The sequence below is a fragment of the Lepidochelys olivacea genome (genome assembly GCF_965140295.1).
Source record: "Lepidochelys olivacea isolate rLepOli2 genome assembly, chromosome: 1".
Taxonomy (NCBI): Eukaryota; Metazoa; Chordata; order Testudines; family Cheloniidae; genus Lepidochelys; species Lepidochelys olivacea.
In genome coordinates, this window is record NC_140411.1 from 38,649,108 (window position 1) to 38,676,757 (window position 27,650).

At 43.6% G+C, this 27,650-nt stretch overlaps 2 protein-coding genes across 3 annotated transcripts in view; one reads left to right on the plus strand and one right to left on the minus strand.

Annotated features, from left to right (window-relative positions):
- Positions 1-9,140, minus strand: part of NPAT (nuclear protein, coactivator of histone transcription) — a 32,504-nt gene extending 23,364 nt beyond the window's left edge. For both annotated transcript variants that reach the window (XM_084644530.1, XM_084644529.1), the window contains exons 1-5: positions 8,985-9,140; positions 4,976-5,094; positions 2,715-2,775; positions 1,161-1,233; positions 556-596 (exon numbers count right to left, since the gene is read on the minus strand). In XM_084644530.1, coding sequence (XP_084500656.1) covers positions 556-596; positions 1,161-1,233; positions 2,715-2,775; positions 4,976-5,094; positions 8,985-9,021 — 331 coding nt within the window. In that variant the 5' untranslated portion in view covers positions 9,022-9,140. The remainder of the gene's footprint in view (positions 1-555; positions 597-1,160; positions 1,234-2,714; positions 2,776-4,975; positions 5,095-8,984) is intronic.
- Positions 9,141-9,212: 72 nt separating this feature from the next.
- The window catches only part of ATM (ATM serine/threonine kinase), a 126,961-nt gene continuing 108,523 nt past the window's right edge, over positions 9,213-27,650 (plus strand). Inside the window, exons 1-4 of the mRNA XM_084649077.1 lie at positions 9,213-9,301; positions 23,764-23,868; positions 23,951-24,063; positions 26,953-27,098. Of these exons, the coding sequence (XP_084505203.1) occupies positions 23,797-23,868; positions 23,951-24,063; positions 26,953-27,098 (331 nt within the window). The 5' untranslated portion in view covers positions 9,213-9,301; positions 23,764-23,796. The remainder of the gene's footprint in view (positions 9,302-23,763; positions 23,869-23,950; positions 24,064-26,952; positions 27,099-27,650) is intronic.

A 27,650-nucleotide genomic window follows, 5' to 3' on the forward strand; every position in this document is an offset into this window, starting at 1 on the left:
CTCTAACTGAAATAGTGAAACAGGTACATACACTGTATGTAAACCAAGCCTGACAAACTTAAGCTGTAGGAGATTCCCAGAACAATAAACATTGTAATTGTGTCCAATACAGGCAATGGGATTGTGAGATTCAAGAGCAAACAATACCTGTATTTAACATTTGGTTTTCTCACGAAAGTTTCTGAGTAAAGACTTGTAAGGCATGGAATTTATTCTAGTGATTGTGAAAATAAAATAATTTTGCTGTTTAGAAGTTCATTTGGTAGATCTTCCAAAGAGGTGAATAATTCTAGACAAGCTATCTGTTCACATTGTTTTCCACTTTCTAGTGAGGCTAGACTGCAACTGGATTGGTCATGATTTTAGTTCCCCTTTGAACCGTCAATTAAATAAGCTTAAGGGAGTAGAAAATTAAAATCTAGTTTTAGGAGTGAGTACAAAGATTATCAAAACCACAAGGTTGATATTCTTTTCAGGAGAGGTAGGTCTCAATCAAAATCAGTTCTGAACTTGAACCCCATGTATTACATCTATATGATTCAATTAGATACCTACTCCTTTGATTAGCAGAAAATCCTGCAGAATTCTGCATACTCCTACAAAATAAGATAAGCCAGTCAAAATAAGTAGAAAACACACCACAGACACCTAAACAGAAGAAGGATCATTCTATAGTTATGCATTTACTAGTTTATGCGCTAGTCACATACTGATTTGGCGATGTTTCTGGATGAGGCATGGATTTGTTAAAATGATTAACGTAGATTAAATTCTTTAAGTGAGATCTACTGTGAAATTAGGTTGAATTTTGGAACCAATAACCATGGCAACTACAGTACCACGTTATATGACACTAAGGCTATGTCTACATAGGCCAAGGAAACCACACTAGCACCTCCCTATCTGATTTCTCTGACTAGCATAAATGGAGCTTGAACAGTTTTGAGATTCCCACCCAACCACTTTACGGTCAAATGCAGATTCTTTCCCTGCCAATTCACAGAGAAAAATAAACATAAAAAATATCTTCATTACTCTTAGTCAATGTGTGTCAACAGTATGTTTGTAAAATGTGAAAATGAAGTAAAGGAAAGCAAGGAGGTAGATAGTCTCACTTTAAAGGAAAATCCTCTATTCTTGATTTCAACATTACAAATTACCTGATCTGAGAAAGAGTATAGTCTAACTTCTTCCACAAAGATGACATAATTACTGGAACTTCATTTGTGGTTTCTAAAAAAAAAAATAAAAAAATACATGAACACATTAACACATTCTTCAGAGAGCTAAAACAGGTAGCTGGAGAGAAGCTGTGTCAGAAACCTAGTGTAATATAGTCAAGAGATAAACATTAAGTAAAATTTTCAGACATGCCTAAGCAACTTAGGAGCCTAAGTCTCACTATCAAAAGTGACTTAGGCATTGCAAGTCTATAGTCTTAGTGCCTAAGCCACTTCTGAAAATTGGATTTATGCCCTTAAGTTGTTCAAGTATTTTTGAATTTTTCACTGTATATGTATGGCCTTTAACAGGAATCACTGCTCATTTTGGAAAAATGTACCCTATACATATAGCCTGTTACAGGAATCACTGCTCGTTTTGAGAAATCACTGAGGGAAGTTAATATGCTTGAAATTTGGGGAGCACACAATCTTTAAAAAACAAATGGACAGAAGGAAGAATCTCCAAGCAGCTAAGATTATAGAAAAGACTAAAAAACCAAATTAGATTTTTTGTGCATAGTAGGTCTGAGTTGGCAGTCCTGAGTACTTGGAGTTCCCAGTAACTTTAATGTAGATACTAAACAGCTCTGAGGATCAAGTCCACACCTTTTTTAATTCCATACTTCATTAAAATACCTTCTTCACACCCACTTTATTAGCTGAGTTTAAAGTCAGAGAAGCTCATGTCATCTTCCCCAGATTTAGACAGACCTCTTTATAATGTTCTTCAAGATGCCAAGTAAATGTTATTTTGCTGCAATTAAATTTGTGTCTTACAGCTAAAATTTTTATTGAACATAAATAAGTGAGGAAAACAACATTATACAAATATTCAAGACATGGCAGTTCTTTACATAGCGATCTAAGGTCATACACTTAACTACACTGTATGCCCTCCGACCCCAAGTCTCACAAAGCACCAGCAGAGCAAAGTCTGGTCACTTGCACAGAGGTCAACGGTGAACAAAACGAGGTGGAAGACAGACTTTCATTAGTTGCTTTTTTTTAAAAAAAACAGTTGCACTTTTCTCTCTCTTATCCACACAAAATGTTAATAATTAATTTTGAACTTTTCAAATAAGGTTAAGGAAATCAAGACAGGGAAGCCAAATTTTACACATGCACTGCAAGTCTCCTCTGGTTATTTTTCTATATACAAACAGTACAACTCTATAATCATGAACCTACATTTACTTTATGCCTCAGATACACTTCTGTCCATTGCTATATTAAAGAGTCTGTTCAAATTTTCAGTGAGAAAGCATGCACACAATTACTAGCTATGATAGCAGACATCTTCTTTTAAAACTCTGATCAAATTATCGATTATTTGTGTTGTGATAGAACCTAAAGGTCCCAACCTAGACTGGGGCTTGTGCTAGGTACGGAGAGAGAGAGAGAGACACTGTCTCTACTCCAAAAAGTTTACAACCTAAATAGATAAATGAAAATGAAGTGCTATACAGCAAATGTCTGACCCTCAGTGCTTACCTTTTGTTTTCATGGCTACATACTCATTAAGAATGGATGTCAAGTTTTTTCCAAACAAAGACTGAAAGGAAAAAAAAAAAAGATCAGTGTTAGATTAAAGAATGTTCAGCAGCAACCTACACGTTACCTCTTCTATTACATTACTCAAACTGTGAAAAAGACTGAGTCCTAACGCATTCAGTTCTTGTAGTTTTTTAGGATCTATGCCAGGGGTTCTCAAGCTCGGGGTTGGGACCCCTCAAGAGGTCGCAAGGTCATTAGATGGGGGGTCACGAGCTGTCAACCTCCACCCCAACCCCGCTCTGCCTCCAGCATTTATAATGGTGTTAAATATATAAAAAAGTGGTTTTAATTTATAAGGGGGGGTTGAGCTCAGAGGCTTGCTATGTGAAAGGGTTCACCAGTAAAAAAGTTTGAGAACCACTGATCTACACCATGTAGACGCAGACACAAATAGATGTAGATTACCCTGCTGATGCTGCTCTCTTGAGGATGCAAAAAGTGCAATTCAGGGACAAAATGCATTCCTCAACAATAATAGAAACTTTTAAGCGTACAGCCTTCTGCAGAGTAGCCATTCCAGGATATATCAGCCAAGAATACATTAACTTGCTTTAATTCGCTCTTGTTATTAGGGGATAATAGAGTTAGAGGCAGGAGAAAGTTAGGCAGTGTCATTTTTGGTTGTTAGGGAATAGCTGCAATGTGCATGCAAGTGAAGGCCATCAGCCTGAGGCAGTACAACATGTTGATAAGAGAACAGACACCTCAGGAGAGTTGCTGCCAAAAGTGAGAGTTTTTAATAATTTTACAGCAAACCATCTGCACCTGTCCCATTACACCATGATTTCAGGTGACACACAGAAAATTAGGATTTTCAAATTACCACTATCCTTAGTTTCAGTTTCTTGTCTTGTTTGATATTGGTAATCACCTACAGTCCTCTGATACTCGTTAAAAGCTCTCTTGAATTATAAAGCATGTGAATTCTAATGAGATTTTGGTCCCATGGAATTTCCTAACATCACTTGCATTTAGAAACAGGAAAAAAAAATATCGCCAAGAAAAGGAAAATAGTCTATATATTTTCCATATTAAAAGTTATAAAATAAAAGAATATGTCATTATAATTTAATTTAATAACCCACATAATCTCTTTCTCTCCCTTTTGTTTATCTATCTAATTCTTACTGGTCGCAGCTGAATTCAGAACTGAAATTCAGACAGCCCAGTAGGCTACTAGCAACATGACTGATTAAATGCTTATAACTAGGTAAACCATTTTAAGTCCTTTTTTTGAGTTGGTGAGTCAGAAACGTGGATCTCACAAGGGAGAGATTTCCACCAACCTCGAATATTGCAGGCCAAGGATTCATAGTTATCAAATGGTGTATTAGAAAAATAGAATGAAAGCTGTGAGTCGGTGCAAATATGAATATCAAAGTTGCACATACAATAATCAAAGCCATGCCATTTGGAATGCTAGTCAAAACCTCATTTCGAGTGCATTAGAAAAGGCAGCCACTGAAGTGAGAGAGTTAACATAGTTATGTTTACATGCATAGTTAATAAACAAATCATGAGTGACAAGATTATAGACAAATTACATCTCAGTTGGAATAGATGAGGGTACTAAGTGAGGAAGCCATTACAGTTGTCAAACTGGGAAAGAATCAATGCATTCACCAGACTTCTGGTTGTGCTAGTAAGCATGCACAAATTTGAGATCTTTAAGTGAAACTGATTTATCTAATTCAAGTTAATATTTACGTGGAACAGACTGTAATTAAATGTTACATCTACACAATACAAAGATTGTCATACTCATAATAAAGTACTCTTACTTTAAATAACTGTAGCAGCCCTGTAATCAATGTAGCTTCTTGCAATACTTTACCAAAAGTAACTCCTTGCTCACAGCTACAAAACAGATTGAATTAAACACTTTCAATACCATCTGCATATTTTACTCTTGGATTTGTAAAGTTTTTAGATATCTACCCTTCAGTATTATTAGCAATGTAGGATAGAGGCAGCTGGGCACATACAGTGCTTTATGTGATGCCAAAAAGAGAGAGAGAGGTTACTATTTCAAACTATTCAAAGATTTCAAACAGCCTCTGAGTGGTAGATGCTGTGTAGTTTACTCACATTCTAAAAGTGTAGAAGTCTGTGTGGATGGAAAAATAAATTATTTAGGAGAGATTTTCAGACTATGCCACAGTGTAACTTTATCTTGTGTGCTGTAAAGATGAACTCACCAGTAAACAGGCTGGAACAAATCCTTCCTCTGTATAGTGCTCAGCATATTCCTTTAAATCTGAGCTTTCCAATATAAATTCACGGCAGGTGGCTAAAAGCTTCTCCTGTTGTAAATACCCTGTAACAGACAAGACAGAAAGTTTTGCAGTTTTGTTACTTGCTTCTCCATGCTACACGTGGTAGATGTCAAAGTTCCGATACAACTATACATATTAATTAAGAATGCTCATATCGCAACTATCTATGGACTCAATTGACAAAAATGAAAGAAAACAAGTTATATTTTGAAAGAATAGCTCCTTTTCCATACATTTCTCTAATTGTCAAAAAAAAAAAAAAAAAGACTGTACATAACATTGCTGATGCTGTGCTACATAAATCCAAACAAAGCTACTTTCAAGACTAAAACTATTAGTACCACCTAAAGAACTATTACTGTTTACGTAGAAACAGAGCTGTGCATATCCCTCGATAGACAAAAAAAAATACAATTCTTGCCAGAAAAGATTGACAATCTGAGCAATATATAATCGAGCCCTGCAAATCTGCAGATATCCACGGACCATGTTTGCAGACTGTGGATGGATGCGGATCCAAATTTTATATCTAGATCCCTGCATATCTGCAGATATCTGCTTTTATATCCACGGCTTTGTACATGAGCCAAAAATTCCAGTTTTAAATGAAATGGAACTCTACAGTATATTTTTATAAAATGCACTGCCATACAACAATCAAGATTCGGTGTGCATATATAACAGTTCCAAAACAGAAAAAACATGAGCAACGTTAAAACATGTTCAATTTCTTCAAAAAGATTAACATTACTAGCAGATGGCATAATTGGAAAAGTAATATAATTCCATGCTGTAAACTTCATATTCAGTAGACATACCAACAATCTCTTGTGCACCTCTGATCCCATTTTAGTTACTTTAATGTGAAATAGACAGAAATTCCTACCCCAAAAATATTTCCAACCTTTAGGAAATGTGTATAATTATTTAACTTCCATTTTAGTGCTGAAATTCCTTCAGGCACTAAAAGGAGTAATTTGTATATAGGATCCAGAACACAGAATCATGATAGTATGTCATTTTGCCTATTCCATGCCGTAGTATACTTGCCCCTGTGCTACACTGGATGGTGCTTTAGCAACTCTATTTTAAATGTCTCTGATGGGATTCCAGTCCCAAACATCTACCTCTAATTAGTCTCTTATAAAATACCATTCCTAGAACTGACAAAAAGATCAGATCAAATCAAAGCCTTCTTCTCTTTCTGGTCCACATCAGTATTCAACACATGATGCATGAAATAAAAATTAAAAACCCCACAATTCACTGAAGCTAGTTCTTGCAATGCTATACATCATGGAAATATTTGTACTTGGTCCTTAAGATGAATAGTTAACATCATGAAGAGTTGTGTAACACTACTGGCACAGCCTGTAATTCTGTACCCATGTTTTGATGTCAAAATTATTCAGATATTTTTTAAAAATCCAGCCACACCATTACTCTCTCTCTGACTTCCTGAAACACATGGTACGTTTTCACTGCATTTTAAAATGCACAAGAGGGAGTTTCAGAGCCCTGGTCTGTCTACAGATTCAGGCTTGTGGCACTGCACTAAAAACAGATCTGTAGACATTCAGACTTGGGCTGGAGGTTGGGCTCTGAATCCTGGGCAAGGGGGTGGGTTTCAAAGCCTGAGCTGAACTGCAGCGTGAGCCCATGTATGTAGACCCAAGCTCTGAGCCTCACTGCCACAGGTTTTAAAATGCAACATAAGCATTCCCATAGCTGCATAGGATGACTATATGCTTACAGTAATACACACACAGAGAGCTATGTTCAAAGAACATTAAAGTTGCAAAATCAAACACTCAAAAGTTATGAATTACCAGGATTAAGGTTGCCCTTGCCCAATTGCATACATGTATTATGATAACAACAAGGAGTCCAGTGGCACTTTAAAGACTAACAGATTTATTTGGGCATAAGCTTTTGGGGGTAAAAAACCCACTTCTTCAGATAAATGGAGAGAAAATTACAGATACAGGTATAAATATATATTGGCACATGACGAGAAGGGAGCTACCTTACAAGTGGAGAACCAATGTTGAAGGCCAATTTAGTCAGGGTGGATGTTGTCCACTCCCAATAATTGATGAAGAGGTGTCAATACCAAGACAGGGAAAATTGATTTGTAGTTAGCCAGACACTCCCAGTCCCTATTCAAGCCCAAATGGATGGTGTTAAGTTTGGAAATGAATTGTAGTTCTGCAGTTTCTCTCTGAAGACTGTTTTTGAAGTTTTTTTGTTGAAGGATAGCTACTTTTAAATCTGTTATTGAGTGTCCAGGGAGACTGAAGTGTTCTCCTACTGGCTTTTGTATGTTACCATTCCTGATGTCTGATTTGTGTCCATTTATCCTTTTCTGTAGGGACTGTCCGGTTTGGCCAATGTACAAGGCACATGATGACATCTATCACGTTAGTAGATGTGCAGGTGAATGAGCCTCTAATGGTGTGGCTGGGTCCTATGATGGTGTCGCTAGATGGTGTTACGATACAACCTCTAATTAAAACATCATATACTATTTTTTCTACAGGTCACCTGCCTTATTCAGCACACTGGATGAACAGTGCTCACCTAATAAGCAGCTATCTAATATTTTGTTTTATCCTTGTGGTTCAATGTGTGGCTCCAGGCCTTATTTACTGCACATCACCAAACCCTGAATACAAAATTATTTATGTCCCCATGGGCTTTTCCATGGTGAGTTCAACCTATTAATTTAGTTCCTTACAAACATTAATCAATTTATCTTCACAAAACCCAATAATAGCTTATAAATTATAATTTTAATAAGAATGGCAAAGAGCATGTCCTTGACAGCAGGACAATGTCTTTCCAAATTGCAAGACCCTTAGTCCAAATCATAGCGACACTAGATGCTCAATGAAACTTTTCAGAGTAGCAGCCATGTTAGTCTGTATTCGCAAAAGGAAAAGGAGTACTTGTGGCATCTTAGAGACTAACCAATTTATTTGAGCATAAGCTTTCGTGAGCTACAGCTCACTTCATCGGATGCATTCGATGAAGTGAGCTGTAGCTCACGAAAGCTTATGCTCAAATAAATTGGTTAGTCTCTAAGGTGCCACAAGTACTCCTTTTCTTTCAATGAACCTTTGGCAGTCTAAATATTCTGGGTCACCCACATAATTCTTCTGGTAATCAGAAGTCTAATTAGACCTCACTCACCAGATTTCTTTTTGTAGAAAGATACAAGAAAACGTGACCTTTCTAAATTTGGATTACACTTTTTGGGATAGTACAGGCTCCCTCTCCCCATGTTAAGACACAGCCTGTTAATGTTGTTTCACGGGTCTCTTTGCATTTTGACAGGTCTTTTTGCATACCACGACTGTGTTAAGACAGGGCCACAGAGAGTAAAATGTGTGTGACATAAACGTGTTCTCAGCGGGGGTGTTGCAACCAGATCCAGGGAAGGTCAGTGCTACTCTCTTTCTTTAGGGCGAGGTGGGAGGGGAGTCGCGAGTCTTTTTTCTGTTGTAACACGAGGGCACAGCAGGGAACAGCCACTGGCAGAGGCGCTCTGTATTTCTGCATTTTACACAGCCCTGACCACGCTGTCAGTGGCTAACACGCAACAACAGGGAAGCGGCACAAGCAACTGCCGTACGCGGCAGCCCTTGGCCCTAGGGGGCCCTCCCTTAACGCGACCCCAAAGGCACGGGGCGCAAGTCTGCTCCTGCCGCGGTCGGGCCACGCCTCCTGCACGCAGCCGGTTTGCGTCGGTTGCACGTCGAACAGCCCCGGTGCCTGTGAGGCCCCAACGCCAGGGAGCGACGGCTGCAGTCCGGCGCCCTCGCGGCTCTCGCCCCCGCCCCCGCGACAAGCGGTGGCTGCAGCCCCGGCCCCGCACGGCGGGCGCTGCCTGCGGAGCGGGAGACGTGACCCGCCCGGTCCCCGGACTCACCCAGCACCAGCCGGGCCACGTCGGACGGCAGCAGCATGGCCCCGCGCGGGGCTGGGGCACGGCGGCAGCGGCGGCCCCCAGGAGAGCAGCCAACCAGCCCCGCGACCTCCGACTGCCAAGGCGCGGAATCGGAAACTCGGAGCCGCCGTCCGCCCCGCCCAATTCCTTCCGCCGGAAGTGAGCAGGCTTCCGCTTCCGGGTTCGCGCCAGGCGAGGACGGGGGGGGGAGGCGCATGTGTATTCGCTTCGCTGAGACTGTTGCCCTGCGGCACCTCGCGTTCGCGGAGGCAGAGTGGGGCCTGGGGACGCCGCGTGCGGTAACTGACTTCGGGTGGCGGTTTCAGCCTCGCGGGGGGAGGAGTCGGGTGCTCCAAGCCTCGAGTCTGAGCTCAGATTCTGGGGCTGCCTTGGTCCGCGGGTCCTACCGGCAGCGCAGCCTGGGCTCTCCTGGCATCCCCGGCCACCTCACACGTCTGTCTCCCTGCCCCCCCTCCCCCCGCTCCGCTCCTCTCCCCCCCCGGCCACCTCACACATCTGTCTCCCTGCCCCCTCCCCTCCCCCCACGGCCACCTCACACATCTGTCTCCCTGCCCCCCCCGCTCCGCTCCCCCCCTCCCCGGCCACCTCACACATCTGTCTCCCTGCCCCCTCCCCTCCCCCACGGCCACCTCACACATCTGTCTCCCTGCCCACTCCCCTCCCCCACGGCCACCTCACACATCTGTCTCCCTGCCCCCTCCCCTCCCCCACGGCCACCTCACACATCTGTCTCCCTGCCCCCTCCCCTCCCCCACGGCCACCTCACACATCTGTCTCCCTGCCCACTCCCCTCCCCGGCCACCTCACACATCTGTCTCCCTGCCCGCTCCCCTCCCCCCCGGCCACCTCATAATCTGTCTCCCTGCCGCCCCCCCCCGGCCACCTCTCACATCTGTCTCCCTGCCCGCTCCCCTCCCCCCCGGCCACCTCATAATCTGTCTCCCTGCCCCCCCCTCCCCCCCAGGCCACCTCACACATCTGTCTCCCTGCCCCCCCTCCCCCCCCGGCCACCTCACACATCTGTCTCCCTGCCCCCCCTCCCCCCCCGGCCACCTCACACATCTGTCTCCCTGCCCGCTCCCCTCCCCCCCGGCCACCTCATAATCTGTCTCCCTGCCCGCTCCCCTCCCCCCCGGCCACCTCTCACATCTGTCTCCCTGCCCGCTCCCCTCCCCCCCGGCCACCTCATAATCTGTCTCCCTGTCCCCCCCTCCCCCCCCGGCCACCTCACACATCTGTCTCCCTGCCCCCCCCCCGCCACCTCACACATCTGTCTCCCTGCCCCCTCCCCCCCGGCCACCTCATAATCTGTCTCCCTGCCCCCTCCCCTCCCCCCCTGGCCACCTCCCACATCTGTCTCCCTTCCCCCCCCGCTCCCCTCCCCCCCGGCCACCTCACACATCTGTCTCCCTGCCCACTCCCCTCCCCCCCGGCCACCTCATAATCTGTCTCCCTGCCCCCCCTCCCCCCCCGGCCACCTCTCACATCTGTCTCCCTGCCCCCCCTCCCCCCCCCGGCTACCTCACACATCTGTCTCCCTGCCCCCCCTCCCCCCCCCGGCTACCTCACACATCTGTCTCCCTGCCCCCCTTCCCCCCCCCGGCCACCTCATAATCTGTCTCCCTGCCCCCTCCCCCCCGGCCACCTCATAATCTGTCTCCCTGCCCCCTCCCCCCGGCCACCTCATAATCTGTCTCCCTGCCCTCCCCCCCCCCCCCCCCGGGCCACCTCACACATCTGTCTCCCTGCTCCCCCCGCCCCCTCCAGCCGCCTCACAACCATCTTCCTGCCTCCCCAACCTACCGGTCGCCTCACAACTGTCTCCCTGCCCTCCCCTGCCCGTGGCAGGCTCACGGGCGTCTCTCTGCACTCTTCCTCTCCACACACACCTCCCGGCCGCCTCACGACCATCTCTCTTCCCCGCCCCCCACGACTGCCTCACAGCCATCTCCACTCCTGTTTATCTCACACATATCTCTCCCAGACCTAGGGTCTTTCCACCCCTATTTCCCTACCCCTGGCTGGCCTTCCACTCCTGGCCACCTCACATCTATCTCCCGGCCACCACCTCAGAACTGGGCCACTGCCCCAGCCATCTAGCATCCTCCTGTTCGTGCTGGACCTGGGAGGCCCCCGTACCCAGGCTCCTTCACATTCACCTACCCTCTCCCCCACCTTCACATCCTCCCGCCTCTTTCCCAGACCTAGGGGCCTCCCTGCATCCCAGCTGCCTCAGATTCTGCTGCTTCCCACTTGGTCCTGTGGCCCTCCCTGGCTGCCTCACACCCTTTTTCTCTTAGCTGGTGGTGTTGCCCTTAGTTGTGTGGGTTTGGGTGTTATTTTCTCTCCCCTTTCAGTTCTGCCATGCAGTGCTTTGTGTACTTGAACACAGTGCCATGGAGACCCATGTTTGTCCTTCAGGATCATCTGTGTCATATATATGCAGTTCAAAATAAAATGTGTGTTCATAGAAGATTAGGATTGGAAGAGACCTCAGCAGGTCATCTAGTCCAATCGCCTGTTCAAAGCAGGACCAACACCAGCTAAATCATCCCAGCCAGGACTTTGTCAATCCGGGCCTTAAAAACCTCTAAGGATGGAAGAGCCACCATCTTCCTAGGTAACCCATTCCAGTGCTTCACCACCCTCCTAGTGAAATAGTGTTTCCTAATATCCAACCTAGACCTCACCCTCTGCAACTTGAGACCACTGCTTCTTGTTCTGTCATCTGCCACCACTGAGAACAGCCGAGCTCCATCCTCTCTGGAACCTCCTTTCAGATAGTTGAATGCTGCTATCAAATCCCCCCTCACTTTTCTCTTCTGCAGACAACAAGGCCAGTTCCCACAGCCTCTCCTCATAAGTCATGTGCCCCAGCCCTGTAATAATTTTCGTTGCCCTCTGCTGGACTCTCTCCAATTTTTCCACATCCTTTCTGTAGTGGGGGGCCCAAAACTGGACACAGTACTCCAGATGTGGCCTCACCAGTGCCAAATAGAAGGGAATAATCACTTCCCTCAATCTGCTGGCAATGCTCCTACTAATGCAGCCCAATATGCCATTAGCCTTCTTGGCAACAAGGGCACCCTGCTGATTTATATCCAGCTTCTGTAATCCCCAGGTCCTTTTCTGCAGATCTGCTGCTTAGCCAGTCGGTCCCCAGCCTGTAATGGTGCATGGGATTCTTCCGTCCTAAGTGCAGAAGTCTGCACTTGTCCTTGTTGAACCTCATCAGATTTCTTTTGGCCCAATCCTCCAATTTGTCTAGGTCACTCTGGACCCTACCCCTACCCTCCAGCATATCTACCTCTCCCCCCATCTTAGTGTCATCTACGAACTTGCTGAGGGTGCAATCCATCCCATCATCCAGATCATTAATAAAGATGTTGAACGAAACCAGCCCTAGGACTGACCCCTGGGGCACGCCGCTTGATACCAGCTGCCATGTAGACATCGAGCTGTTGATCGCTACCCGTTCAGCCCAACAATCTAGCCAGTTTTCTATCCACCTTATAGTCCATTCATCCAATCCATACTTTTTTAACTTGCTGGCAAGAATACTGTGCTTTGCTAAAGTCCAGTTATATCACGTCCACTGCTTTCCCCATATCCACGGAGCCATTTATCTCATCATAGAAGGCAATCAGGTTAGTCAGGCATGACTTGCCCTTGGTGAATCCATGTTGACTGTTCCTGATCACCTTCCTCTCCTCCAGATGCTTCAAAATGGTTTTCTTGAGGACCTGCTCCTTGATTTTTCCAGGGACTGAGGTGAGGCTGATGGTCTGTAGTTCCCCGGGTTCTTCTTCTTCCAATTTTTAAAGATGGGCACTATATTTGCCTTTTTTCAATGGTCCGGGACCTCCCCCCCATCGCCACAAGTTTTCATAGATAATGGCCAATGGCTCTGCAATCACATCAGCCAATTCCTTCAGCACCCTCAGATGCATTAGATCTGGATCCAGGGACTTGTGCATGCCCAGCTTTTCTAAATAGTCCTTAACCTGTTCTTTCATCACTGAGGGCTGCTCACCTCTTCCCCATACTGTGTTGCCCAGGACAGCAGTGTGGGAGCTGACCTTGTCTGTGAAGACCGAGGCAAAAAAAAACATTGAGTACTTCAGCTTTTTCCACATCATCTGTCACTAGGTTGCCTTCCCTATTCCTTAAGGGTCCCACACTTTCCCTGACCTTTTTCTTGTTGCTAACATACCTGTAGAAACCCTTCTTGTTACCCTTCACATCCCTTGCTAGGTGCAACTCCAGTTGTGTTTTCGCCTTCCTGATTACGTCACTGTGTGCTCGAGCAATATCTTTATACTCCTCTCTAACCATTAATCCTGCAGGGTCAAGCTGGGATCTGAGAATTAAGCTGGGTTTTTTCCCTCTCATGAGCATGGTCTCTAATAAAGCTTCTGCAGGTCAAACTAGACTCCCAGTTACACTGATGTAAATCCTTCCTTTCAGGGAGGTTACACAGGTAAAACTGAGGACAGATTTGCCCCTGCACTCGGAATTTAATTCTGTTCATGCACAGAACCACAACAGAATCGAGCTCATTCTGCTGTAGTTGGGCTGGTATGGAGGTTGAGAGGTTAGTAAGTAAAAAGCGCTAAAAACCTATATTTCTCACCAGGGGAAGCAGAATGCTCTCTGAATACAAAACAAGGAGCAGATTTGATACATGTTCACTAGCCCCCCACCACCACAGCATATGAACACTGCCAAAGTATTTAAAATAAAATAAAAAAATGTTTCTGGCTCTCTTTCTTCTTGGCCTATAGGACAAAGAGGCTGATTTGTTTATTAGGTTTTCTAATGTATAGCGTACATATAAAAACTTTATTGTGGGACTGCTAACTTGAAGAAATTAGTTTTGCATCTTTATGGCACATAAGCACATCTTCCATGCAAATCTAGGGTACCCACTTTCACACACCAAAGACTACATTTCACACACCAAAGACTACACACCAAAGACTGCCAAATGCTTGATGATAACACCTATAAATGTACACAGCCATTGCATTCCTTGTTTTTCTAGTCTCTTTGATAGATAGAAATAGCTTATTGCTAGGGTCCTATCAAATTCATGGTCCATTTTGGTTAATGTCATGGTCATAGGATTTTAAATATCCTACATTTCATGATTTCAACTATTTAAATCTGAAATTTCACAGTGTTGTATTTGTAGGGGTCCTGACCGAAAAAGGAGTTGTGGGGGGGAGGGTTGCAATACTGCTGCCCTTACTTCTGCTCTGCTGCTGGCGGCGGTGCTGCCTTCAGAGCTGGGAAGCTAGAGAGGAGCAGCTGCTGGCCGGGTGCAGAGCTCTGAAGGCAGAGCTTCTTCCAGCAGCAGCACAGAAGTAAGGATGGTATGGTATTGCCACCCCTATTACTTCTGCGCTGTTGCCTGCAGAACTGGGCCCTCAGTTAGCCACCATCGCTCTCCGGCCGCCCAGACCTGAAGGCAGCAGTGCAGAAGTAAGGGTGGCATGGCATAGTGTTGCCATCCTCACTTCTGCACTGCTGCGGTGGGGCACTGCCTTCATAGCTGGGTGTCCAGCCAACAGCTGCTGCTCTCTGGCTGCCCAGCTCTGAAGACAGCAGCGCAGAAGTAAGGGTGGCATGGGTATGGTATTACCACTCTTACTTCTGCGATGCTGCTGCTGGCGGGGTGCTGCCTTCAGCACTGGACACCTGGCCAACAGCCGCTGCTCTCCAGCCTCCCAGCTCGGAAGGCAGTGCAGAAGTGAGGATGGCAATACTGTGACCCCCCCAAAATAACCTTGTGACCTCTCCCCCGCAACTTCCTTTTGGATCAGGACGCCCAATTTGAGAAACACTAGTCTCCCCCTGTGAAATCTGTATAGTGCAGAGTAAAAGCACACAAATGACCAGATTTCATGGAGGGAGACGAGATTTCACGGTCCATGACGTGTTTTTCATGGCCGTGAATTTGGTAGGGCCCTATTTATTGCTCAAGTTCACTGGCAACAGGAATCTAGGGTGGTGCAACTTTATTTGTAGCCTCAAGTTACAGGAAAAGGTCAGTCAAAGGTTGAATTTTAGGACTCTGTTTTAGCCTGCATACACCTCTGTTCTAATGTATTCTTTATTTTGAGTCTTCCTTGTTTAAGTCAATGTGAGAAAAGTATTACTGATCAATCTGATACTAGGCAGCATCTGGTTTTACAAGTTCTACATTCTTTTAGACTCATGCTTTTTTTTTTAAAAAAGTAGCGTACAAATGTTAAACATGAAACATCTCAAAGGATAAAATGTAAGTTTTGTTTATCAAATCAAAACAATTGCAAAGTGAGAAGGTGTTTGAAAGAATATTTGTCAGGTCTTGCTTTATCTGAACAAACTGTTTTTCTGTTCCTGCTAGGATTAAGTGGTGTGTTAGTTTCTTTCTAGTAATTCTTAATTTCTGTTTATTACATATTGAACGTAGTAATGAGCTTAACATAATGCTAAATAGGAGGCAAAGTATTTAAATGCCAGGAAATTCCAAGTGACACGATGATTTCTAAATTCTTTTTTTTTCCTAAATCAAAATTTCTAAATCTTTTTAAAAACAGGTCTTTCTTAAACCTAAGACCAATGAAAACATGTTCATGGTTTTTAAAAAAACATTCCAATAGTAAAAATTGCCTTCAAACAAATATTCCCTGCAGTAACCTAAAGGTTGCTTCATTAAGAACTTCAAACAAATTGACAATAAATAAAAGTGAAATTGATTAAAGACTAAATGCATTTTCATTGCCTAGATTCAGGAGATTAAAAGTAAACAAACAGCATAAATAGTGAAACGTAACTTGGATTTTCATAGTTGTTTCAATAATCTGTGATATTGTGATATTCATATTAGTAACAAGAAGTTTGTTTACATATCACTTAAATTGACAGTGTCTTTTCAAAGTTTTTCTACTGCAGTGTTATGGCTACTATATTGCACTTCCTGTATATTTTACAATAAGTATTAGGAACATAGGAATTGCCATAGTGGACTAGGCCAGCAGTCCATGTAGTCCCGTATTATGTCTCTGAACAATGATCATTCAGAGAAGAGTGCAAGAAACTCTGTGGTGGACAATTATGGAATAACATGGCCATATGAGGAGTAGAGTTGAGAAAATAATTGATTTTTGTTGCTAGCTCACATCATTTAGTGGTTGGTTTATGCTCAGAAGCATGAGGGTTATATTGTTTTTTAAAACCTATGTAATATAACTGGACTTTTGCATTATCCATATAAATTTCTAATCTGTAAGAGGTCGTAGCTTGAACATATTGAGGGAAAGCTTGGAGAAAAGAGTTTTTGCATTTCATTCTGAAAGTGGTTGGTTCTATGATAATTCCTGAGGGAGTGAGTTCCATAATTTAATGTGACTTTTGGAAGTTCTGCCTCCTCTACTGGTTGAAGATTTCATTATTATAGTACAATATAGCTATCATGGCAGTTCATGATCATAGTTGGAGAGACAGAGACTATGTCTTGGGAAGCTAGAGCCAACAGTATGGAGGGCTTTGAATATCAGGACAGAGACCATGAATTGGATGCTGTATTTATCAGGAGCCAGTGCAGAGTGGAGCACTAAGGTGATGTGTTTATCAGTGACTCATGTTACCTAGTAGGAAGCTGCTGAATGGCCTGGTTAAATTGTCAGAATCCAACAAAATGTGTTTTAATACACCCATATGTAAGGTTCTACATCTGGGGAAAAGGAATGCAAATTATTTCTACAGGATTGGAGAAGCTTTTGGAAAGCAGTGACTCAGAGAAGGTCATAGGTGTCATCGTTAATAATTGCCTCAACATGCTAACATTTCTATGGCTGACTTAGAACAACGCTTCTTCAGCTCTCGTCCCGTAATGCCCCTACTCTACTTGCGCTACACTGATGACATCTTCATCATCTGAACCCAGGGAAAAGGAGCCCTTGAGGAATTCCACCATGATTTCAACAATTTCCATCCCACCATCAACCTCAGCCTGGACCAGTCCACACAAGAGATCCACTTACTGGACACTATGGTGCTAATAAGCGATGGTCACATAAACACCATCCTATCCCGGAAACATACTGACCGGTATTCCTACCTGCATGCCTCCAGCTTTCATCTAGACCACATCACACAATCCATTGTCTACAGCCAAGCTCTACGATACAACCGCATTTGCTCCAACCCCTCAGACAGAGACAAACACCTACAAGATCTCTATCAAGCGTTCTTACAACTACAGTACCCACCTGCTGAAGTGAAGAAACAGATTGACAGAGCCAGAAGAGTACCCACAAGTCACCTACTACAGGACAGGCCCAACAAGGAAAATAACAGAATGCCACTAGCCATCACCTTCAGCCCCCAACTAAAACCTCTCCAACGCACCATCAAGGATCTACAACCTTTCCTGAAGGACGACCCATCACTCTCACAGACCTTGGGAGACAGGCCGGTCCTTGCTTACAGACAGCCCTCCAACCTGAAGCAAATACTCACCAGCAACCACACATCACACAACAGAACCACTAACCCAGGAACCTGTCCTTGCAACAAAGCCCTTTGCCAACTGTGTCCACATATCTATTCAGAGGACACCATCATAGGGCCTAATCACATCAGTCACACTATCAGAGGCTCATTCACCTGCACATCTACCAATGTGATATATGACATCATGTGCCAGCAATGCCCCTCTGCCATGTACATTGGTGAAACTGGACAGTCTCTACGTAAAAGAATAAATGGACACAAATCAGACGTCAAGAATTATAACATTCAAAAACCAGTCAGAGAACACTTCAGTTTCTTTGGTCACTCAATTACAGACCTAAAAGTGGCAATTCTTCAACAAAAAAACTTCAAAAACAGACTCCAACGAGAGACTGCTGAATTGGAATTAATTTGCAAACTGGATACAATTAATTTAGGCTTGAATAAAGACTGGGAGTGGATGGGTCATTACACAAAGTAAAACTATTTCCCCATGTTTATTTCCCTTTCCCCCCCACCCCCGCTGTTCCTCAGACGTTCTTGTCAACTGCTGCAAATGGCCCTCCTTGATTATCACTACAAAAGGTTTTTTTCCGCTCCCGCTCTCCTGCTGGTAATAGCTCACCTTAAGTGATCACTCTCGTTACAGTGTGTATGGTAACACCCATTGTTTCATGTTCTCTATGTATATAAATCTCCCCACTGTATTTTCCACTGAATGCATCCGATGTAGTGAGCTGTAGCTCACGAGTTAGTCTCTAAGGTGCCACAAGTACTCCTTTTCTTTTTGCCTCAACATGAGCTTTCTGTGTAATGCTCTGGCAAAAAGAATGAATGCAATCCTTGGATGTATAAAAAGTGGACTATTAAGTAGACATAAGGAAGTGTTCTTGCCTCTGTACTTAGCATTGCTAAGATCACTACTATTATATTGTCTAGTTTTGGTGTCCACACTTCAAGAAGGATGTGGAAATATGGGCCAAAGAAGGCCCTAAAAATGATCCAGGGACTGGGAAAGAAGTCTGATGGTTTGAGGTGCAAGGCACTCAACTTCAGAGCTGAGCATTTTTTTGTTGTTGAATATTTAGTTGGTTGAAAAATGCATTTGTGAGAGGCACCAAAACTTTGTGAATTTGGGTCAAATTCAGCAAATTTTTTTGCCCCCAAAAACCTCGATTTTTTTTCAGAAACGTCAAAACAAAATGTTTCGGCATTTTCTAAACTACCCATTTCAGTATTTTTTTTAAAATATCAACATTTTCAAAACATTTCGTTTGACCCAACCAAAATTTTTCTACTTTTGTATTTTGCAAGAAAAACATAATTCAGTTTCAGTTTGAAATTAATATGTGGCTCATGAAGACCAGGTCAGTGTTAATAGGATGGAGCCAATATTCTGGCTAGTCACAGAGGGAGGTGGTCATTTTTTCCTGCCATGGCTGCTTTGGCATCCTGTGGTACTGAGTCCAAAAGGACCCTGAGGCTGCAAATTTAACAGTCTGAAGGTAAAAACAACAAGGGCTTCTTGTGGCACCTTAGAGACTAACCAATTTATTTGGGCATAAGCTTTTGTGGGCTAGAACCCACTTCATCAGATGTATGGAGTGGAAAATACAATAAATGTATTGTATAAATACACAGCACATGAAAAGATGGGAGTTGCCTTACCAAGTGTGAGGTCAGTCTAATGAAACAATTCAATTAACAGTAGGATACCAAGGGAGGAAAAATCACTTTTGTAGTGGTAATGAGAGTGACCCATTTCAAACAGTTGACAAGAAGGTGTGAGTAACAGTGGGGGAAATTAGGTTTAGGTTTTGTAATGACCCAACCACTCCCAGTCTTTATTCAGGCCTAATTTGGTGGTGTCCAGTTTGCAAATTTATTCCAGTTCTGCAGTTTCACATTGGAGTCTGTTTTTGAAGTTTTTTTGTTGAAGAATTGCAACTTTTAGCTCTGTTATTGAGTGACCAGGGAGATTGAAGTGTTATACTGGTTTTTGAATGTTATAATTCCTGACGTCAGATTTGTGTCCATTTATTCTTTTGCGTGCAGACTGTCCAGTTTGGCAATGTACATGGCAGAGGGGCATTGCTGGCACATGATGTCATATATCACATTGGTAGATGTGCAGGTGAACGAGTCTCTGATAGTGTGGCTGATGTGGTTAGGTCCTACGATGGTGATGTGGACAGAGTTGGCACTGGGGTTTGTTGCAGGTTTTGGTTCCTGGGTTGGTGTTTTGTTGTGTGATGTGTAGTTGCTGGTGAGTATTTGCTTCAGGTTGGGGGGTTGTCTGTAAGCGAGGACTGGCCTGTCTCCCAAGGTCTGTGAGAGTGAGGGATCATCCTTCAGGATAGGTTGTAGATCCTTGATGATGCGCTGGACAGGTTTTAGTTGGGGGCTGTAAGTAACGGCTAGTGGCGTTCTGTTACTTTCTTTGTTGGGCCTGTCTTGTAGTAGGTGACTTGTGGGTACCCTTCTGGCTCTGTCAATCTGTTCACTTCACCAGGTGGGTATTGTAGTTTTAAGGACGCTTGATAGAGATTCTGTAGGTGTTTGTCTCTGAGGGATTGGAGCCAATGTGGTTGTATCTTAGAGCTTGGCTGTAGACAATGGATCATGTGCTGTGGTCTGGATGAAAGCTGGAGGCATGTAGGTAAGTATAGCTGTCAGTAGGTTTCTGGGATAGGGTGGTGTTTATGTGACCATCGCTTATTAGCACTGTAGTGTCTAGGAAGTGGATCTCTTGTGTGGACTGGTCCAGGCTGAGATTGATGGTGGGATGGAAATTGCTGAAATCATGGTGGAATTCCTCAAGGGCCTCCTTCCCATGGGTCCAGATGATGAAGATGTCATCAGTGTAGCGCAAGTAAAGTAGAGGAGTTAGGGGACGAGAGCTGAGGAAGCTTTGTTCTAAGTCCAACATAAAAATGTTGGCATACTGTGGGGCCATGCGGGTGCCCACAGCAGTGCCACTGACTTGAAGATATAAATTGTCCCCAAATTGAAATAGTTGTGGGTGAGGACAAAGTCAGAAAGTTTAGCCACCAGGTTTGCCATGATAGTATTGGGGATGCTATTCCAGACAGCTTATAGTCCATCTTTGTGTGTAATGCTGGTGTAGAGGGTTTCTACATCCATAGTGGCCAGGAGGATGTTTTCTGGAAGATCATCGATGGATTGTAGTTTCCCCAGGAAGTCAGTGGTGTCTTGAAAATAGCTAGGAGTGCTGGTAGCGTAGGGCCTGAGGAGAGCGTCTACATAGCCAGATAATCCTGCTGTCAGGGTGCCAATGCCCGAGATGATGAGGCATCCAGGATTCCTAGGTTTATCAATTTTGGGTAGCAGATAGAATACCCCTGGTTGGTGCTCTAGGGGTGTGTCAGTGTAGATTTGTTCCTTTGCTTCTCCAGGGAGTTCCTTGAGCAGATGGTGTAGTTTCTTTTGGTAATCCTCAGTGGGATCAGAGGGTAATGGCCTGTAGAATGTGGTGTCAGAGAGTTGACTAGCAGCCTCTCATTCATATTCCGACCTATTCATGATGACTACAGCATCTCCTTTGTCAGCCTTTTATATTTAATGTCAGAGTTGTTTCTGAGGCTGTGGATGGCATTGTGTTCTGTAAGGCTGAGGTTATGGAGCAAGTGATGCTACTTTTCCACAATTTCAGCCTGTGCACGTCGGTGGAAGCACTCTATGTAGAAGTCCAATCTGTTGTTTCGACTTTCAGGAGGAGTCCACACAGAGTCCTTCTTTTTGTGGTGTTGGTAGGAAGCTTTTTGTGGGTTAGTGTGCTGTTCAGTGGTGTGTTGGAAATATTACTTGAGTCGGAGACATCAAAAGTAGGATTCTAGGTCACTGCAGAACTATGTCATGTTTTTGGGGTGGTGGGGCAGAAGGAGAGGCCCCGAGATAGGACAGACTCTTCTGGTGGGCTAGTAGCATAGCATAGCTGGATAGATTAACAATATTGTTGGATGAGTTAAGGGAACCACTGTTGTGGCCTCTTGTGGTGTGTAGGAGTTTAGATAGTTTAGTGTCCTTTTTCCCCTGTAGAGAAGCAAAGTGTGTGTTGTAAATGGCTTGTCTAGTTTTTGTAAAGTCCAGACACGAGGGTGTTTGTGTGGAAGATTGGTTTTTTTAAGAGTTTCTAGTTTTGAGAGCTCATTCTTGATCTTCTCCTGTTTGCTGTATAGGATGTTGATCAGGTGGTTCCACAGTTTCTTTGAGAGCGTGTGGCACAATCTCTCACCATAGTCTGTGTGGTATGTTGATTGTAATGGATTTTTTACCTTCAGTCCTTTTGGTATGATGTCCATTTGTTTGCATTTGGAAAGGAAGATGATGTCTTTCTGTATCTGCATGAGTTTTTTCATGAAGCTGAAACTGCAGAATTACAATAAATTTGCAAACTGGACATAATCAATTTAGGCCTGAATGAAGACTGGGAGTGGTTGGGTCATGACAAAACCTAAATCTAATTTCCCCCATACTAGTTTCCCCCCATTGTTACTCTCACCTTCTTGTCAACTGTTTGAAATGGAAAAGGAGTACTTGTGGCACCTTAGAGACTAACCAATTTATTAGAGCATAAGCTTTCGTGAGCTACAGCTCACTTCCTCAGATGCATGATAGATTTCCACTCCATACGGCTAAATGCAGTGCCTTGCATAATGACAGGTTTCAGAGTAACAGCCGTTACTCTGTTACTCTGAAACCTGTTTGAAATGGGTCACTCTCATTACCACTACAAAAGTGATTTTTCCTCCCTTGGTGTCCTACTGTTAATTGAATTGTCTCGTTAGACTGGCCTTCTCACTTGGTAAGGCAACTCCCATCTTTTCATGTGCTGTGTATTTATACCTACTATTGTATTTTCCACTCCATGCATCTGATGAAGTGGGTTCTAGCCTACGAAAGTGTATGCCCAAATAAATTTGTTAGTCTCAGAGCCCTGGTCTACACACGGGGGCGGGGATCAATCTAAGTTATGCAACTTCAGCTACGTGAATAACGTAGCTGAAGTCGACATAATTAGATCAACTTACCATGGTGTCTTCACCGCAGTGAGTTGACTGCTGCCACTCCCCCTGCGCCTCACTAACTCTGCCTGTGCCTCTCGTGGCGGTGGAGTACAGGAGTCGATGGGAGAGCACTTGGTCGATTTATCACATCTAGACTAGACGCGATAAATTGACCCCCCGCTTGATAGATAGCTGCCCGCCGATCCCGTGTGTAGTGTAGACATACCCTAAGGTGCCACAAGGACTCCTTGTTGTTTTTGGTGATACAGACTAACACGGCTACCACTCTGAAACCAGTCTTAAGGTAGATGCTCTTGATAGAGGGGGATGTTATAGAGGAGGAAAATTTTTTTCAAAATGATTCCCTTTTCCTGCCAGCACTACCTTAGTCTTCCCTTGGCTGAGCTTTAGACAGCTTCTGATTTTGGGCTGAGTGCTGAGAGATGGAGCTTTTTGTGTCATCCAAAAGAACTGTAGAGCTAGGTGTCATCTGTTCACTGTTGATGCTTTGGTCTGTGTTGTCTACCCAGCTCTCACTTCTCTATGTCAGGGCAGAAGTCAGAGAGTATGTCTACAGAACAAAGAGAAACCCGGGGCTGGCCCGTGCTAGCCGACTTGGGCTGTGCGGCTGTTTCATTGCTGTGTAGACATCTGGCGTCGGACTGAGAGCCTGAGCTCTGGGATCCTCCTGCCTGCAGGGCTCCAGCCCATACCCAGAAGTCTATACAGAAATGAGACAGTCCTGCAGCCCGAGCCCTGTGAGCCTGAGTCAGCTGGCAGGACTAGCCGCAGGGTTTTTTTTCCCCTGTGTAAACCTACCCACAGTCATATGAGATGGCCTTCATTGTTGTCAATTGTTCCATAACAACTACTTGTGAGAATGTGTTACATGCTTGTAATGAGACTATTTCTGATTCTACTTGTTCTTGATGGCCCACAAGACCAATCCAGGTTCTGGTGATCCTCTCTGTGAAATAAAACATAAATTTTAAAAATACCTATGCATGTAAGACAGGATGACCACAATTATGAACTGAAAGCAACTAAAATATCAAAACACTTCAGGTAACGTATTTTTAAAAGACTTAAAATTGAAGCTAGAATCCCATTTTGCGTTGCATTTCCCATCTTTTAAGTAGGTTGGCTAGCTACAGTAGTAAGGCAGTTTATTTCATAATTAAAATACTGATTGTCTTTACTCCCATTTACAGATGCAAGTTATTTATCAGCTGCTAAGTTGAACCATGAGTCTTGTGCTACATGAGCTGCTTGTTTGCTGCCGTCAACTTGAAAATGACAAAATTACAGAGCGAAGGGTAATTAAAATCCCTTTGTGTGTGTGTAAAACAGTGGAGTGAATGCATAATAAATAACCTTTTTCCTGAAACACATTTTCAGAAAGAAGTTGAAAAATTCAAACGTCTCATCCGTGATTCTGAAACAATTAACCAACTGGATCGTAATTCTGACTCTAAACAAGGAAAACAACTGAACTGGGATGCTGTATTTAGGTATCATTTTTGTCTAAATTGCTGTCTTTCTCACTGTACAAAACAGCACTGTTTTGTTTAATAGATTATCAGATAAACACCAATATTTTTCCTAGAGCTGTAGATTGGATTAAAAATCTTATCTGTCTGTCTGTAAATAAGAAATGTCTTAAAAGATTATTTTAAATTTACATATTTTTAAAGATAGTCACAAAAAGAAAGTGACATGGCTCAGTGTAAGAGTTTACCAGTTGCAGAGGATACTAAGGCCTGGTCACACCATGCTTCAATGCTAGCGGAAACTTGATTAAATAAGGTTGATTGCTAGTGTAGTTATTGTTAGTCACCTGTTCAGATTTTATCTTACAATAAGTACTAACTTTACATTACTTTTTTCTAATAAATATTTTCAGTTTGTGTCCAGCTTTCAATTTGCAGTTCTTTGAATGGACTATGGACTATACATATGGTATAGACATGTTATTAGAAATGTATGTTTTTAATCAGTCCTTTGAACTAGGATAGCTGAATTGTGGCTCATGGGCCAAAGGAGTTATACTGTATGGTCTGTGGAGGCTCTCATATTTAATATGGAATCTGCTCTTACTCCTGAGGGAATTTTGCACCAAAAAATTAAAAATTCTTTGCCAGAAAAATAAAAAGTCTGTGCACAATATTTTAAAATTCTGCAATTTTTTTGTCAATAAATAAACGTAGAGGCTCCAGCATGGCAATGGGGAGATAAGGCCTCTGGCTGCACGGAGTTGGGAGATCACTGTGCAGCCCCAGCCAGAGACATGTACTCAGTAATGAGGCTGCACAATGCAAGGGCCAGACTGCCCCAGAAACACCCTGTGGCCCTACCTCTCTGCGCCAGCTGCACCAGGTGTGGGCAGGCAGGCTTAGCCTGGCAGGATCCAAGTGTAGAGGAGCTTAGTGGGGGGGATCCAAGTGTGGAGTGAAAAGGTTCTGTGTGGGGCAATCTGGGTGTGGGAGCAGGGAGGATATGTATGCACAGAGGCTCATTGGGAGCGTTCTGTGTGCCGGGACAATGGGACTTTGCAGGAGGGTCTAGGTGAAGGTAGTTGGAGCTTAGCAGGGTGTGTCCGAATGTGGGGGGATGGGGCTCAGCAGGGGAATCTGGGTGTGGGGGCTGATTGTGGGAGTCCGGGTGTTGGGGAGCAGGGCTTGGTGGGGTGGAGGTCTGGGTGCATATGTTTGGGGCCCAGGTGCAGGCTGCTCATTGGGATGGTCCAGGTGCATAAAAGGTGGGGCTTGTCAGGGTGCGGGTTCGAGCGTGAGGAGCTCAACACGTGGTGGTCTGGGTGAAGGGGTCAGGCTTTGGGGAGGGGTTGGGTGTGGGAGGGGCATCCTACAGGGGGATCTGGATGCACGGGGGTTGGGTGTTTGGGAGAGTAGCTCCCGTACAGTGACCCCTCCCCCCACGGCTGAGGAGTGTTGGGGCAGGAAGGGGGTGTGGGGTGGTGCAGAGCCAGGGGAGATTTCTAGGGGTAGGTCTGCCTTGGCCCAGTCACTCCATGCAAGGGAAGTGCGCTTCTCCCCCACCTCCATCCCAGCTGGGGCTAGCAGCTGAGCCCAGCGCAGGCTAGGAGCCACCAGCTGGGTCATCCCCAGCCTTGGGTGGGGTTGGGGCTAGCCAGCGCAGTGTCTCAGGGATCTGGATGCTTGGGGGTTGGGTGGAGAGGGAGTGGTCTGACCCACCACTGGCGGGGGATCCCCAGCCACCTGTGATTTACCTCTCCACTGGCTGCTCTGGGTGCCTGAAACGCTGCGTCCATGCTGCTGGGGAGGGGCGCGTGACCACTCTTGTGGCTTCCCTTTGCTTCCCTGTCAGAAAATCATTTTTCTGCTAGGAAGCAAATAAATCTGTGGGGGACATGAATTCTGTGTGTGCACAGTGGTGCAGAATTCCCGTAGGACTATTGTTCTATATATTCTGTGTGTTGCATCTTAATCTTCCATTGAGAGGAAAATGGAGCATAGCATGATGTGCTTCCATATTAAAAATCAGTGTCTGAAGTCTGCTTCCATACATACATACATACTTCTAAACTATAGATCTAAACTAAGCTTCAGATGTATTTCTACCATGTAATATAACAATCAAAAAGATTTTTATATTATCTTTTGTTACTTTTGCTATGACTAACACAAAAAGGGTTTATGTTAGAAGAAAACAAAGATACAGACACTAAACCAAGTAAATATTGCAGATCAGAAAATCAGTGATGTAATGAAAACCTTGAACATACTCTTGTAGTACATCTAATACAAACTAATAGTCTATTTACACTACATATTCACTCTAAGTGATATGAGACTGTTCTCAGAACAGTACATGATTAACCCACCTCCCATTAAAATTAATGGAAATCATGCATCTTTTTCAAGGAATAATTTTAAAATATTCAGTCAAAAACATGCTGTGGAGTCTGATGCGAAGCTCATTTATTTAGAAAGAACTCAAATTTTTCTTCATTATGAACAATAAACAGTACTTTTAAATATTCTGTGCTATAATAATTATACATATTTATTGTAACATGAATAATAGAGGCATATCAGTATAATTTTCCTTTTAATCACTTACTTTATGCTCAACACTATACAAATTTTAGAGGAAGATACAATTCTTACCCAAAGTAGCTTAAAATCTAAATAGATAAAATAATTCAGACCCAAAATGTACTAGATAATCAGTTCCTGTCACTGTCTGCTAGCTATTTCCATTAGATTTACACCAGTAATATATATCTGGGTTTATTAATTGTTTCAGAACCAAAATTGCTCAGCTGGTGCCTGGATTTTAAGTTTCAACAAATAATGTTTACCCATTTTATTTTAATCATTAGCCTGGTTCTGACAAATACCCATTTTGTATTTTTAAAGGTTTCTGCAGAAATACATCCAGAAAGAAACTGACAGTATTAGATTGGCAAAACCAAATGTATCTGCCGCAACACAAGCTTCCAGGCAGAAAAAGATGCAAGAGCTCAGCGGTTTGGTCAAATACTTCATTAGATGTGCTAATAAAAGTTAGTAATTTATATATCCACATATAATTATAGATCTTTTACTGCTTTACTGTCAGGTTCAACTGTTTACTCTGAACAAGGTATGACATGCTATTTTAAAATATTCAAGGACCACAGTTATAAATTAGTGCTTATTTTTCTTGAATGTCCCAGTGAACCTTTTTCATTGGTGTTTAGAAGTTCTAGATGGAAATTTTGTATTAGTTCATGTCTGTGGTAATAGAGAATTGTTTCTTCACCTGCAGGTAATTGTAGTGCTTTATATAGTCTACTTGTTTACTGAGCACTTACGGTATGGACAGTGCTTGTACAAAGCATAGAGGAAAACATGATTTGAGGCAGAATTTTCAAGTGATAAAGTTTCTGCCAATTTCCTTGGGAAGCTATTCAATAACCCAAGTACCCTGACCAGCAGAAAAGTTTTGAATTGTCGTTTTGTGAATTCTATCCCATTTCTCCTAGTTATACCTCTGGACAGTCCTAGACAATTCCTCATCTTTCAAATACTTGTAAAAGGGTGTGTTGACCACTTAATTATCTTCTAACAAAATG